Source organism: Antennarius striatus, chromosome 4 (genome assembly GCF_040054535.1).
Source record: "Antennarius striatus isolate MH-2024 chromosome 4, ASM4005453v1, whole genome shotgun sequence".
Lineage (NCBI taxonomy): Eukaryota > Metazoa > Chordata > Actinopteri > Lophiiformes > Antennariidae > Antennarius > Antennarius striatus.
This window is the reverse complement of record NC_090779.1, coordinates 760,001-777,500: the sequence shown is the minus strand read 5'-3', so window position 1 is coordinate 777,500 and position 17,500 is coordinate 760,001. Positions and strand designations below refer to the sequence as shown.

Sequence of the window (17,500 nt, the reverse complement as noted above, 5' to 3'; positions counted from 1 at the left end):
CATGTAGACACGGGTCACACACACATGTAGACACGGGTCACACATGTAGACACGGGTCACACACACATGTAGACACGGGTCACACACATGTAGACATGGGTCACACACATGTAGACACGGGTCACACACATGTAGACACAGGTAACACACATGTAGACACGGGTCACACACATGTAGACATGGGTCACACACATGTAGACACGGGTCACACACATGTAGACACGGGTCACACACACATGTAGACACGGGTCACACACATGTAGACACGGGTCACACACATGTAGACACGGGTCACACACATATGTAGACACGGGTCACACACATGTAGACACGGGTCACACACATGTAGACACGGGTCACACACTCATGTAGACACGGGTCACACACATGATGACACGGGTCACACACATGTAGACACGGGTCACACACATGTAGACACGGGTCACACACATGTAGAACAGGGTCACACACATGATGACACGGGTCACACACATGTAGACATGGGTCACACACATGTAGACACGGGTCACACACACATGTAGACACGGGTCACACACATGTATACATGGGTCATACACATGTAGACACGGGTCACACACACATGTAGACACGGGTCACACACACATGTAGACACTGGTCACACACATGTAGACACGGGTCAAACACATGTAGACACGGGTCACAGACATGTAGACACGGGTCACACACATGTAGACACGGGTCACACACATGTAGACACGGGTCACACACATGTAGACACGGGTCACACACATGTAGACACGGGTCACACACATGTAGACACGGGTCACACACTCATGTAGACACGGGTCACACACATGATGACACGGGTCACACACATGTAGACATGGGTCACACACATGTAGACACGGGTCACACACATGTAGACAAGGGTCACACACATGATGACACGGGTCACACACATGTAGACATGGGTCACACACATGTAGACACGGGTCACACACACATGTAGACACGGGTCACACACATGTAGACACGGGTCACACACATGTAGACACGGGTCACACACACATGTAGACACGGGTCACACACACATGTAGACACTGGTCACACACATGTAGACACGGGTCACACACATGTAGACACGGGTCACACACATGTAGACACGGGTCACACACATGTAGACATGGGTCACACACATATGTAGACACGGGTCACACACATATAGACACGGGTCACACACATGTAGACACGGGTCACACACATGTAGACACGGGTCACACACATGTAGACACGGGTCACACACATGTAGACACGGGTCACACACATGTAGACATGGGTCACACACATGTAGACACGGGTCACACACACATGTAGACACGGGTCACACACACATGTAGACACTGGTCACACACATGTAGACATGGGTCACACACATGTAGACACGGGTCACACACATGTAGACACGGGTCACACACATGTAGACACGGGTCACACACATATGTAGACACGGGTCACACACATGTAGACACGGGTCACACACACATGTAGACACTGGTCACACACATGTAGACACGGGTCACACACATGTAGACACGGGTCACACACATGTAGACACGGGTCACACACATATGTAGACACGGGTCACACACATGTAGACACGGGTCACACACATGTAGACACGGGTCACACACATGTAGACACGGGTCACACACATGTAGACATGGGTCACACACATATGTAGACACGGGTCACACACATGTAGACACGGGTCACACACACATGTAGACACGGGTCACACACATGTAGACACGGGTCACACACATGTAGACACGGGTCACATACATGTAGACACGGGTCACACACATGTAGACACTTGTCACACACATGTAGACACGGGTCACACACATGTAGACACGGGTCACACACATGTAGACACGGGTCACACACACATGTAGACACGGGTCACACACACATGTAGACACTTGTCACACACATGTAGACACGGGTCACACACATGTAGACACGGGTCACACACATGTAGACATGGGTCACACACATGTAGACACGGGTCACACACATGTAGACACGGGTCACACACATGTAGACATGGGTCACACACGTGTCTACATGTGTGTGACATGGGTCACACACATGTAGACACGGGTCACACACACATGTAGACACGGGTCACACACACATGTAGACACTGGTCACACACATGTAGACATGGGTCACACACATGTAGACACGGGTCACACACATGTAGACACGGGTCACACACATGTAGACACGGGTCACACACATATGTAGACACGGGTCACACACATGTAGACACGGGTCACACACACATGTAGACACTGGTCACACACATGTAGACACGGGTCACACACATGTAGACACGGGTCACACACATGTAGACACGGGTCACACACATATGTAGACACGGGTCACACACATGTAGACACGGGTCACACACATGTAGACACGGGTCACACACATGTAGACACGGGTCACACACATGTAGACATGGGTCACACACATATGTAGACACGGGTCACACACATGTAGACACGGGTCACACACACATGTAGACACGGGTCACACACATGTAGACACGGGTCACATACATGTAGACACGGGTCACACACATGTAGACACTTGTCACACACATGTAGACACGGGTCACACACATGTAGACACGGTTCACACACATGTAGACACGGGTCACACACACATGTAGACACGGGTCACACACATGTAGACACGGGTCACACACATGTAGACACGGGTCACACACATGTAGACATGGGTCACACACATGTAGACACGGGTCACACACATGTAGACACGGGTCACACACATGTAGACATGGGTCACACACATGTAGACACGGGTCACACACATATGTAGACACGGGTCACACACATGTAGACACGGGTCACACACATGTAGACACGGGTCACACACATGTAGACACGGGTCACACACATGTAGACACGGGTCACACACATGTAGACACGGGTCACACACACATGTAGACACGGGTCACACACATGTAGACACGGGTCACACACACATGTAGACACGGGTCACACACATGTAGACATGGGTCACACACATGTAGACACGGGTCACACACATGTAGACACAGGTAACACACATGTAGACACGGGTCACACACATGTAGACATGGGTCACACACATGTAGACACGGGTCACACACATGTAGACACGGGTCACACACACATGTAGACACGGGTCACACACATGTAGACACGGGTCACACACATGTAGACACGGGTCACACACATATGTAGACACGGGTCACACACATGTAGACACGGGTCACACACATGTAGACACGGGTCACACACTCATGTAGACACGGGTCACACACATGATGACACGGGTCACACACATGTAGACACGGGTCACACACATGTAGACACGGGTCACACACATGTAGAACAGGGTCACACACATGATGACACGGGTCACACACATGTAGACACGGGTCACACACATGTAGACACGGGTCACACACATGTAGACACGGGTCACACACATGTAGACACGGGTCACACACTCATGTAGACACGGGTCACACACATGATGACACGGGTCACACACATGTAGACATGGGTCACACACATGTAGACACGGGTCACACACATGTAGACAAGGGTCACACACATGATGACACGGGTCACACACATGTAGACATGGGTCACACACATGTAGACACGGGTCACACACACATGTAGACACGGGTCACACACATGTAGACACGGGTCACACACATGTAGACACGGGTCACACACACATGTAGACACGGGTCACACACACATGTAGACACTGGTCACACACATGTAGACACGGGTCACACACATGTAGACACGGGTCACACACATGTAGACACGGGTCACACACATGTAGACATGGGTCACACACATATGTAGACACGGGTCACACACATATAGACACGGGTCACACACATGTAGACACGGGTCACACACATGTAGACACGGGTCACACACATGTAGACACGGGTCACACACATGTAGACACGGGTCACACACATGTAGACATGGGTCACACACATGTAGACACGGGTCACACACACATGTAGACACGGGTCACACACACATGTAGACACTGGTCACACACATGTAGACATGGGTCACACACATGTAGACACGGGTCACACACATGTAGACACGGGTCACACACATGTAGACACGGGTCACACACATATGTAGACACGGGTCACACACATGTAGACACGGGTCACACACACATGTAGACACTGGTCACACACATGTAGACACGGGTCACACACATGTAGACACGGGTCACACACATGTAGACACGGGTCACACACATATGTAGACACGGGTCACACACATGTAGACACGGGTCACACACATGTAGACACGGGTCACACACATGTAGACACTGGTCACACACATGTAGACATGGGTCACACACATGTAGACACGGGTCACACACATGTAGACACGGGTCACACACATGTAGACACGGGTCACACACATATGTAGACACGGGTCACACACATGTAGACACGGGTCACACACACATGTAGACACTGGTCACACACATGTAGACACGGGTCACACACATGTAGACACGGGTCACACACATGTAGACACGGGTCACACACATATGTAGACACGGGTCACACACATGTAGACACGGGTCACACACATGTAGACACGGGTCACACACATGTAGACACGGGTCACACACATGTAGACATGGGTCACACACATATGTAGACACGGGTCACACACATGTAGACACGGGTCACACACACATGTAGACACGGGTCACACACATGTAGACACGGGTCACATACATGTAGACACGGGTCACACACATGTAGACACTTGTCACACACATGTAGACACGGGTCACACACATGTAGACACGGTTCACACACATGTAGACACGGGTCACACACACATGTAGACACGGGTCACACACATGTAGACACGGGTCACACACATGTAGACACGGGTCACACACATGTAGACATGGGTCACACACATGTAGACACGGGTCACACACATGTAGACACGGGTCACACACATGTAGACATGGGTCACACACATGTAGACACGGGTCACACACATATGTAGACACGGGTCACACACATGTAGACACGGGTCACACACATGTAGACACGGGTCACACACATGTAGACACGGGTCACACACATGTAGACATGGGTCACACACATGTAGACACGGGTCACACACATGTAGACATGGGTCACACACATGTAGACACGGGTCACACACACATGTAGACACGGGTCACACACATGTAGACACGGGTCACACACATGTAGACACGGGTCACACACATATGTAGACACGGGTCACACACATGTAGACACGGGTCACACACATGTAGACACGGGTCACACACTCATGTAGACACGGGTCACACACATGATGACACGGGTCACACACATGTAGACACGGGTCACACACATGTAGACACGGGTCACACACATGTAGAACAGGGTCACACACATGATGACACGGGTCACACACATGTAGACATGGGTCACACACATGTAGACACGGGTCACACACACATGTAGACACGGGTCACACACATGTATACATGGGTCATACACATGTAGACACGGGTCACACACACATGTAGACACGGGTCACACACACATGTAGACACTGGTCACACACATGTAGACACGGGTCAAACACATGTAGACACGGGTCACACACATGTAGACACGGGTCACATCGAATGTAGACACGGGTCACACACATGTAGACACGGGTCACACACATGTAGACACGGGTCACACACATGTAGACACGGGTCACACACATGTAGACACGGGTCACACACATGTAGACACGGGTCACACACATGTAGACACGGGTCACACACATGTAGACACGGGTCACACACACTGACGTCACAGTGGTTTTCGTCTCAGGGAGACGCCCCCTGGATAGAAAAAGCTTCGGTTACAGCGTCACCACGACAACACAGACCCAGAGTTTTCAAAAAACTTCCCTTTGTCAGCGTTCTGGTCCCTGATGTCTGCGTTGTCGTGGTGACGAAAGGCGTAACAGTAACAAAAAGCCCCGATGCCCGATGCCATATTGTTCACGTGATTCCTGCTGGCAGATGCGCCGTGATTGGTTGGGTGCTTGATTGACAGGTAGTGGGTGGAGTTGAAACGTGACACCGTAAGTATTACAGGTGAGCTTATTCAAATATATAGGTGGGGAGATGCTGCAGACGACGCCAACAGGAAAGACCAAAAGACCACAAAGTGTGATACCAGAGAAAATGTTCACTTAATCTGAGATTTTCTCAGTTATGTTAACATGACACGTGAAATTTCAATGTTATGTTTGAAACACTGTTAGCATTAGGCTAAATCCTCTTTCCACGTTGGCGTGGCCCTTTGGTCCTGAAGCCTAATTAGACCTTCGTCGTCTTCATCTTCTACATCAGAAAAATTAAATGTTTCATGTCTTTTTAAGTTTGTATTGAATATGAATGTTCAGGTGTTCTGAATTTAAGCTCATAAGGCCTACCATTAGCCCCACCCCCAAGCCCTTTTTTTTGACAAGTCGCAGCCTGATGGTGAGTATTTATTATGTTACGGTGTCATGGACGACTGTCCTGCTGTTGTCTGTGTTGGACACTGTTTCACACGTAGGAACAGGGACTATATGCTTGGTTACACTGGTGCACATTAAACAAACAGCCCATCACCGCAGCACAAAGGCTGGAGAGCTGCTAACAGTGAAGTTTAATGGTTGATGTTTTTACATAAACATGGAGAATTTCATTGTGCGACCCATTCCAGCAAAATCTTACAGTTGATCCCATTGCATGAGCAGAAAACATCTATTCCTTTTGGACTATGTCTCTGGGCCTAACTTTGTGATTGTTTGTTGTCTCTGATTGGGGTAGGAAAGTGCAGGCAGTGACCAAGAGCATTCAAGAGTTCTTCAGTCAATGCTGTCAACTAAAATATGTTGGGCTATCTGCGACCAACCTGCCTCCACAAGCTCTCAGGTGTGCTAGCCCCAGCAAATGTAATAACATTGATCTTTTTAAAGATAATCTAGTAATCACAGGAATTACACTTTGGCAAAATGTCTTACTAAGTACTTCTAAAATGGGTCTTTGGGAAGCCGCCATGACTTATCTTGAGGTGCCAGGGCAACTGTGTTTTATCTTACTTAAGATACTTTCTGTTTTATGTCTTGGGTATGACTGTATTTTGCTTTTATAAATAGATTATTGCTACAAGGTCTGGCGGCCAACCCCCGTCTCTCTGGGCTGGAGCTGGACCTCAGTAGTTGTGAGGTACAGTATGAACACGACAATGGGCCAAAGAAGAAACAGAAAAAAATTGTTGTTATGACTCTGAGTGTGAGTGTGTGTGTGTGTGTGTGTGTGTGTGTGCGTGCGTGCGTGCGTGCGTGCGTGCGTGAGTGTGTGTGTGTGTGTGTGCGTGCGTGCGTGCGTGCGTGCGTGCGTGCGTGCGTGCGTGCGTGCGTGCGTGCGTGCGTGCGTGTGTGTGTGTGTGTATGTGTAGCTACGTTCAGCGGGGGCCCAGGTGATACAAGAGCACATCTCCGAAGCCACAGCTATCAGCACCTTGGACATCTCTGACAACGGTAAGCAGGGCTTCACTCTCGCCCTCCATTCTTTGCACCTTGGTGTGTTTGTGTGGCTCAGTAAATAAATCAGAGACAAGCGATGTTCCTGAGTGTTGGAGCCACTCTTCCAGTTTGAGGGTCACAGCCCCTAATGCTTCTGTCCCCACTGGGATCATTTTGCCTTCCACATCTGGTCCAGTTGTTCCCTGAGCTCCTTGTCTTCTCCGCCAGATTATCAGATGAGATTCATCTGTGACCACTGCCCCTCCTGCTCTGTTAACTAACCCTCTGTCCGCTTGGTTCACCAGAAGCTATTTGTTGGTCTAGAATTCGTCAAACAAGATCACTGAGATGTTCCCGCACACAATCACACTGCTGCCTGTCACGGTTGGTTGTTCCAGCTGCATCCTACACTCCGCTGCGGTGCTGGGCTGACTCCAGGGCAAATTGGCCAAGCCTGCACCCTAAGTCCTGTCTGGCAGCCCCTTCTCTCTGAGACTGGTGCTTAGGCCTGCCCTTGTACTGCCACAAATGGAGGCCTCTGTTCTGGTCTCCAGGTTCATATTTTCTTTGCTTCTGACCTGGTCCTCATTTTTACCTTTAAAGCTGCTTTTGAGCACGTTTCTGACCCCTTTGAGTTATTTGGCGGGGGGCAGACCTCGCGTCTTCTCCATGGTTGTCATTGTTCTACGGATACCTGGGTACTAGTAACTTCACTTTCTCAGTCCTGATTACCTTCCCTGTCTTTGCCACCCTGGTGTGCCTCAGGTGTGTCGGTGTGTAACAGTCGCTGTTGACCCTCTGAGCTTTGCTCATGGACTTTTGTGAAAAATCAGTGTAGCTGTAACGTTATAAATGGTACATGAAGGTCCAATCGGACGTTCTTGGTTTGAATTGCAGGAGATCGCCATGACCATGTCTACATGCATTGAGTTGCTGCCATGTGATTGACCTATTAGAAATTTTTGTTAACGACCGGTTAGAGGCCAGTGAGTGTATTTCTGTTGTTTGTGTGTGTGTGTGTGTGTGTGTGTGTGTGTGTGTGTGTGTGTGTGTGTGTGTGTGTGTGTGTGTGTGTGTGTGTGTGTGTGTGTGTGTGTGTGTGTATGAACATGTGTAGCTATACAATAATCCCTCGCATATTTGCGCTTCAAGATGCCTGGTTTTTGCCAGATTTTTGGTAGGTAGTCATGTGATACCATACGCACGTGCTATTGGCTGACAGCATCCAGAAGTGTGATGCAGACTCACGGAACGCAGCGCACTTAAAGAAACACTTAAACGTGTTTTTAACAGTCTATCAGAGTGTTTTAAAGGTAATACAGATAGAAGATGGTTTAATATCAGTATGGGGGGGTTCAGAAACGTTTGAATTACTGTATATAATAAAATACATAGTTCATCTCTATATCATTGAAGTGCATTTTCTGCAGGTGGTCCTGGAACGCATTAACCGCGCGTAACAAAGAATTAGTGTACATGTAAAAATGTGTATTTCTTTCAATGTTTTTTCACATATGAATGAATGTGGAAATATTGATAATGTGATTGGTGGACAGACGGGTGTAGAAAGTCATCAATCAGTGAACAGTAGTTGTGTTTTATGGTTTATGCCCTAATGTGAACAGAATCATGTGTTTGACTGTGATTTCCTGTGCCTAGGATTTGAGACGGACATGGTGACTCTGGTTTTGTCTCTCGGGCGATGTCACTCACTTCGGCACCTCGCGCTGGGGAGAAACTTTGCCATGAAGTCAAGGTCTGAGTTACACAATGCAAAAACCGCTGAAAGTCAGCCATGCAGATCTAACTTGCCCCATCACAAGTGTTCAAATGTTTGAATTTCTCATTTTTGAGGAAACGCCGTTGGCATCACTTTACTTCATTTCCTATGTCCTCTGTTCTGTCAATCAGAAGTCTTACAGATACTCTTCATCGTATGGCACAGCTCATTCAGGATGAAGAGTGTGTGAGTTCTACTTGTTTTTACTTCATTCAACATTATTCCTACATATTAGTGTCCCATTTACCCACAGAAAAAGGATCAGTGCATTAGATAAAGAAAACATTGAACTACTTAATTTTATATACATACATATACATAATTATGTGTGTATATGTGTGTCTTCAGTGTATACTAAAGTCTATCTATACTATACTATACTACTAGGGGGAACCTGTGGAAATTCCACGATAAAACAATAATACCAGACTTTATACCAAACATATGAAACAAATGTATTGGTTTATAAACCAAGAGCACCAACGTAGTCAGAAATCAACGTGGTGACGTAACGACTGAATTACTGGAGAAAGAAAGCTAACTACTGGTGAGACTGGGAGAGGAGCTAACGCTAAAGGAGCTAACGCTAAAGGAAAAGGCTCCTGTCCAAAGAGCAGGTGTTCAAGAAATGTTAGAGAAGTGATGGTTCTGTTAGTGACTACATGAACACAACTGTATGGAGTTACTAAAGAGCGTTCTGTCAGCCCCCCAGAGCATTGTGGGTACTACATGGACTGTCCCATTCCAAACAGAAACCACAGCTGGACAGACTGTTGGTGCTAGCAGCTAGTTTCACTCACTAATGGTTGTTTTCTGTGTCGTTCTGTTTGGACTCTCTGCTCTGAACATGAACATTGTTAACAGTTCTGACTAGATGGTGTTACCTGGAGACCATCAGAGGTAGTGGTGGGCAGATGAAGCCCCATGAAGCACTGAAGCTTTTCATCCCAATCGTTTCACTGCGGTTCGAAGCTTCACGAGGCTTCATTTGCTCTAGTACGACCTCTACTGGAGGGTAAAATATCAGCTGGCATGAGATTGAAGTGTGTGGACTGTAGCAGAAGGACTGTGAATAAAACTGTCGGCAAAATAAGGAAGTGTGTGTGTGTGTGTGTGTGTGTGTGTGTGTGTGTGTGTGTGTGTGTGTGTGTGTGTGTGTGTGTGTGTGTGTGTGTGTGTGTGTGTGTGTGTGTGTGTAGTCTCTGGAGTCCCTGTCAGTGAGTGACTCCAGGCTGAAGACGGGGGTTCGCGTCCTCCTGAGTGCTCTTGGTGGTCGTCCATCTCTGACTGAACTGGACATCAGTGGAAATGACATTGGAGATACTGGAGCCAAAGTTCTGGCCAAAGCCTTGATGAGCAACACCAGACTGAGGTAGACAAACACACAACATGCTTGTGGTTCTGTTTGCCAGATACTTTGTCAAGATTCAATGTACTTCTGGAAATCACTGACATAGAAATTGTGGACCCTGAACCTGAAAAAGGTTTTTCCATCTTTCAAATTTCAGTAAGGTGGGGGTCATCCGATCTCTGCAGACCAACTTCACCCACACTTAAATATACCTGTTATGTCAGTTCCTGGTCCAGTGGGTGGCGCTGTCACCTCACAACAAGGCAGTTCTGGGTTCGAGTCCCACTCTGTGTGGAGTTCGCATGTTCTCCCCGTGTCTGTGTGGGTTCTCTCCGGGTTCTCCAGCTTCCTCCCCCCTCCAGAAACATGCACTTCAGGTTGATTGGCCCGCCCCAAATTGCCCATAGGAGTGTGTGTGTGTGTGTGTGTGTGTGTGCATGGTTGTCCGTCTTTGTGTGTGTCACCACGGCGCACTGGTGTCGTGCCCAGAGTGTCTCCCGCCTCACGCCCGCTGGGATAGGCTCCAGCTCCCCGTGACCTGCTACGGTGGAGAAAGCGGCAGAATATGAATGGATGGGTGTCAGTTCTTCCTCTAACCGTCTGTCTTCTTTGAAGGACTCTAAGCTGGGACAGGAACGGTGTGACTTCCAGAGGTTTCCAGGACATGGCTGACGCCTTAGAGAGGTGATGCTCAAACATACAGTCCAGACATGACCATCACACCCCTGGTAGTCTGTAGGTCACACAGTCCAGACATGACCATCACACCCCTGGTAGTCTGTAGGTCACACAGTCCAGACATGACCATCACACCCCTGGTAGTCTGTAGGTCACACAGTCCAGACATGACCATCACACTCCTGGTAGTCTGTAGGTCACACAGTCCAGACATGACCATCACACCCCTGATAGTCTGTAGGTCACACAGTTGCACTGAAATGAGGGGCAGGAGAATGGGTGGGTGTAGTGATGCACAATGACACAGTTAGTAGATTGTCATTAATGTTATGGATAGGTTGGAGAAATAATTCTTCATCGAAGAAAATATCAAGCATGCGTTGTCCTTTTAAACCGGACACACTCAGGTATCGTACCAACAAGCGAAGGAACATCCTCAACCCTTCTGTTGACCTTTGCATGGTTTTCCATGCAAACAACAACACAATACTACCAGTAACACAATACTACCAACTGCAATGTGGGCAGTGTTTTTTTAGACACCTCCCACTGTCAGCTCACCTCCGGGAATTTTTTTGGGGGGGCGGGAGCGGGAATCGAACCGACGATCTTGAATCATGGGACGACCCACTCTACCGCCCGCTTTACCACTGAGCCGCTGCCGCCGTGTTTACCGGGCTGGTCTATCGTCAGAAATGGGTGTCATGTCTGTCTTTATGTTTGCCCGTCTCAGAGAAGGCATGTGGTAGCAGTGGTTCCCTCTGACCTCTCAGCAGTCAGCAGTCAGTTCTGATGGTGCCTCGTCTCGCTCAGTACACTTTTTTCCCCTCCCTCTGTTCTCCACCCTATTCCTCCTCTCTCCATTATCCCCCCTCCCACCCCAACCCCCTTTCTATGACATCACACTGGCGTCGCGTCCGGAGTTTCCCCCGCCTCACGCCCTCAGTCAGCTGGGATAGGGGTTAGGCACCTGCTTTGAAACACGTATCACGTACATGTTCTATGTATGTGTGTGTGTGCGTGCGTGCGCACGCACACACACACACACACACACACACACACACACACACACACACACACACACACACACACACACAGACAGGAACAGACAGTAAAATATGACAATGTCCCCATGTAGATAAAATAAAAATGTAAATAATTCCATGTAAATTGTACTGTGTGGGTTTTCTTTGGTACAGGAACTCGACTTTGCAGCACATGTGTCTACCTCTGGCTGATATCACACAGAGTTACCGCACCAATCCCGACAGGACCAGAGAAGCCATGGACAGGGTCAGTGTGTGAGTCTGTCATTTGAACCCTGTGAGACCTCACATGATGACCTGCATCAACCATACATTCACCCTTTGGCTCATCTCGTGTTCTTCAGCATTCAAATTTACTGTGTCAACCCATAGTTGTGATCACGAGGGTTAGTGGTTAAAATGCTCTCCCATGACCTTTATGTGTGTGTTCAGATCCAGAAGTATTTAGACAGAAACAACCAAAGACAGGCTGATAACGTCAAACCTGAAGTGTTGAGAACTCAACAATCAGAAAAGGTAAGAAAAGCCAGGTGTTATAATAACTATATAACAAATGTGGTTTGTTCACATAAACGGTACAAAAGGCTACAGCCTTGTGATGATAAAGTGTAAGGACCTAAGGTGGAACATTTCATCATGTTCCACCTTAATTCCACGTCTTCTCAGACGGCACCACTCGTGCTCACTGAGGGACTGGTTTGAGCCTCATACGGACGGTCTTCTGTAAATAAAGACCGAAAGAAGAAGAATATTCTTCTATTCATGTCATTTGTGTTCAAAGTGCTGCTAACATTAGGTGATATTTTCTGTATGTTTAAGGAAGGCCTGCTTAAAGGAAAGCCATGCCTTCCTCTGATAATCCCAGAGCTTCAACTGGTCCATGAAGACTTTCTAACCAATGGTGTAAGGAACAACGCCCATCAACCCCTAAAAGAATTTTGTCACTCATTCATTTGTGTTCTGTATTCCATTTTTGTTCCTCCTCTTAAGTTGACTTTTCATCCCCAGTATAGTCCAGCCTTTTGGAGACGTGGTGTTCCCTCCAGGATCCTGAGACCCACCTCAGTCCAGAGTAAGATGACGTCAGTGTGACCCAACTGAACTCACGTCACTTAGTTCTGTGAATGTGAAGATGTAACGACAGAAATAGAGCACAAACTGTGGTGTCGTCTCACCAGTGTACGAACCCTCCTCCCTGTGTTCAGGTAGTAGTGAACACATTTACTCATATCAATAAACCTGCAGGTAAAGTCATGACTGACTCCAACAGGAGGTCAGTCATCTCCAGATTACCACCGCTGTATCCGCCGCAGCGGGTCACGGGGAGTCGGAGCTTATCTCGGCGGCATAGGGCGTGAGGCGGGGGACACTCCGGGCACGACGCCAGTGCACCGCGGTCCAACAGGAGGTGAAAACAAGTAATCATGGTAAAAAAGAAAGTACTGGTCTGCTGTGTGGTCCCGTGATGCTTCCAGGGTGTACCTGGTCTCACTGATGTCGTATCCATCCGCCAACATGTGGTAAAGAATGAGATCCGGTCTCACTGATGTCGTATCCATCCGCCAACACGTGGTAAAGACCGAGATCTGGTCTCACTGATGTCGTATCCATCCGCCAACACGTGGTAAAGAACCAGATCTGGTCTCACTGATGTCGTATCGATCCGCCAACACGTGGTAAAGAACCAGATCCGGTCTCACTGATGTCGTATCGATCCGCCAACACGTGGTAGAGAACCAGATCCGGTCTCACTGATGTCGTATCCATCCGCCAACACGTGGTAAAGAACCAGATCCGGTCTCACTGATGTCGTATCCATCCGCCAACACGTGGTAAAGAACCAGATCCGGTCTCACTGATGTCGTATCCATCCGCCAACACGTGGTAAAGAACCAGATCCGGTCTCACTGATGTCGTATCCATCCGCCAACACGTGGTAAAGAACCAGATCCGGTCTCACTGATGTCGTATCCATCCGCCAACACGTGGTAAAGAACGAGATCCGGTCTCACTGATGTCGTATCCACCCGCCAACACGTGGTAAAGAACGAGATCCGGTCTCACTGATGTCGTATCCATCCGCCAACACGTGTAAAAGAACGAGATCCGGTTTCACTGATGTCATATCCATCCGCCAACATGTGTAAAAAGAACGAGATCCGGTCTCACTGATGTCGTATCCATCCGCCAACATGTGTTAGAGAACGAGATCCGGTCTCACTGATGTATCCATCCACCAACACGTGGTAAAGAACTAGACTACATCCTCCACATGTTACTGTGTTATCCTGTATTACTGCAGTCCAGTGTGACACCTGCCACAGGTAATCCCCTCATGTGTCTTATGGTGTGTTATATACTAAGCAGCTGAATCATTGTGTGACACAACTGTTAATTGGAGCGTGTCCTGTTTACTTTCACACCAGTGATTTTCATCCTTTATGGGAGAGATGATGGAGGAGGGGAAGAGATGAAAACATAACACCACCGCTCTCTCCTCTGGCTTTAACATGATGATGTATTTGTGTGTTTGACATAATAATAATAATAATAATAATAATAATAATGGCGATTATAATAATAACAACAATAATAATAATAATAATGGTGATTGTAATAATAACAACAACAACAACAATAATAATATTAATAATGATAATAATAATGATAATAATGGTGATAATAATAATAATAATAATAATGGTGATTATAATAATTAAAATAATAATAACAATAATAATAATGATGATGATAATGGTGATTATAATAATAATAATAATGATAATAATAATAATAACAATAATAATAATGATGATAATAATGGTGATAATAATGGTGATTATAATAATAATAATAATAATAACAATAATAATAATGATGATAATAATTGTGATTATAATAATAATAATAATAATAGCAATAATAATAATGATGATAGGGTCGCACTGCTTGCAGTGCACAAAGGTCAGAGGGATATCGTCCATGTGCAGATTGTAAAGCCCTTTGAGACATTGTTTGTGAATCTGGGCTATATAAAAATAAAAAAATAAAATTAAAATAAATGATAATAATGGTGATTATAATAATAATAATAAAAATAATAACAACAATAATAATGATGATAATAATGGTGATTATAATAATAATAATAATAACAATAATAATAATAATGATAATAATGGTGATTATGATGATGATAATAATAATAATAATAATAATAATAATAATAATAATAATAATAATAATAATAATAATAATGAATTCTTTAATCATCCCAAAGGGATGGTGTCATGTGTTGATAGACAACCCATATGGAAGCTTTTTTTTTCTTTTCTGTATTTGAAAGGCTTTGAGCCACTGAGTCCATAAAGTCTTCAGTAGGGTATCTCTACCTCCTGTCTGTGACGTGATGCTGGACGTGTTCACACGTACAGTAGTGTGTTAACAGTGAACCTAACAGTGAACCCTGGTCCTTCTTCATCCTGTTCCTGGTCTTCAAACCCTCTTTTCTCCAAACACCTTCTTTGTGCTGAACTCTTGTTCCTCCGTTCTGTCCACACCTCAGCTCCACCTGCACAGACTAGGGGGTGCATCCCAACAAAACCCCGCTTCCTGTGGGGGCTGGATTCCTGTCTTTCCCCCATCCTCCTCTCATCAGCCGCTCTGGTTCCCTCCAGGTCTTCAGGACGTAGACTGGGAGCAGACCAGTAAGGACGGGGGGGCAGAAGCAGAGACGGAAGAGGAAAGGCGTGGCCTCTCGTGGTTGCTGACAACAACCCCCATGTCATCCAGGGCTTTAAGCTCCTCCCCTTCCCCTTCCCCTTCCCCGTCCCCCTCCCCCCTGAGACGGAGGCGGAGGGAGGGGGCCGTGGCAGCAGTGGATGCTGCAGCAGCATCAGGAGCAGGAGGTGTGTCGGCCGTCCCCCCTCCCAGCATCCCTCCCTCTCAGCCCGTCTCTGCTCCAGCACCAGAGGAGGACGCTGCGGGCCGCGGAGGCTTAGCCCGACCAGAGGCCCCCACCCCTGGCTGTCGCCCCCGACCAGGCCCCCTCCTCAGCTCTGGACCCCCCTCTTCTCCCATGGAGCCTTTACCTACCCAGGGGGAGACTCTACGGCACTACACCGCCTCCAGACCGCGGCCGCGACGCACACACACACAGCCCCCCTCCTCCAAGCCTCAGGTAAGAACACACACACACACACACACACACACTAACAGTCACATTTATTCGTGCTGAAACGGCGTTCTGCACACACACACACACACACACACACACACACACACACACACATCAGGGCAGAGATGAGACACGATGGAGGAGAGATGGACGAGGACAAACGGAGGGTAGATCCAGCAGGAAGCCGTTTCCACGACTACGGAGGAGGAACGAACAGGAATAAACGTAATGTGATCATAATGATCTACGTCTGTATGTCAGTGATAATGGAGGCCATCTCTCCACCGTGTGAGGAAAGGCTGATGCATGCTGGGAGTGGTGTTCCCTGGGCTGTTCCCAGTGTCTCTCCCCCCTCCCCTGGGAAGGCTCTCACTAACACATGTCATGTTTTTAGATTAATGGGGTTCTCCTTCTCAGGCCGTCACTGCATCAGTGGAGAAAGAGGAGGTTTCATCACCCATTAAATAATGTCCAGTAGGTGGCAGTGCTGAGTGCTGGCGTGTTTTTGTACTGGAACCAGTGGTGTGTAGCATCACCATCAGAGTAGTGAGTGGCTGTCACTTATTAGTGATCTAATACAGAACATCAGCAACAGCTCCTCATCCATCGCTAGCAGTGGCTCCTCACATGCTACACGTGCTACACATGCTACACGTGCTACACGTGCTACACATGCTACACATGCTACACGTGCTACACATGCTACACGTGCTACACGTGCTACACATGCTACACGTGCTACACATGCTACACGTGCTACACATGCTACACGTGCTACACATGCTACACGTGCTACACATGCTA

The 17,500-nt window shown here is 47.5% G+C and overlaps 1 protein-coding gene across 6 annotated transcripts in view; it reads left to right on the top strand.

The window, feature by feature from the left end:
- carmil2 (capping protein regulator and myosin 1 linker 2) overlaps positions 1 to 17,500 on the top strand; it is a 58,758-nt gene that overhangs the window by 16,730 nt on the left and 24,528 nt on the right. For all 6 annotated transcript variants that reach the window (XM_068313510.1, XM_068313511.1, XM_068313508.1 and 3 more), the window contains 12 exons: positions 6,967 to 7,071; positions 7,296 to 7,365; positions 7,598 to 7,679; positions 9,324 to 9,420; positions 9,576 to 9,630; positions 10,644 to 10,816; positions 11,411 to 11,479; positions 12,673 to 12,766; positions 12,952 to 13,035; positions 13,339 to 13,422; positions 13,528 to 13,591; positions 16,197 to 16,699. In XM_068313510.1, coding sequence (XP_068169611.1) covers positions 6,967 to 7,071; positions 7,296 to 7,365; positions 7,598 to 7,679; positions 9,324 to 9,420; positions 9,576 to 9,630; positions 10,644 to 10,816; positions 11,411 to 11,479; positions 12,673 to 12,766; positions 12,952 to 13,035; positions 13,339 to 13,422; positions 13,528 to 13,591; positions 16,197 to 16,699 — 1,480 coding nt within the window. The remainder of the gene's footprint in view (positions 1 to 6,966; positions 7,072 to 7,295; positions 7,366 to 7,597; positions 7,680 to 9,323; positions 9,421 to 9,575; positions 9,631 to 10,643; positions 10,817 to 11,410; positions 11,480 to 12,672; positions 12,767 to 12,951; positions 13,036 to 13,338; positions 13,423 to 13,527; positions 13,592 to 16,196; positions 16,700 to 17,500) is intronic.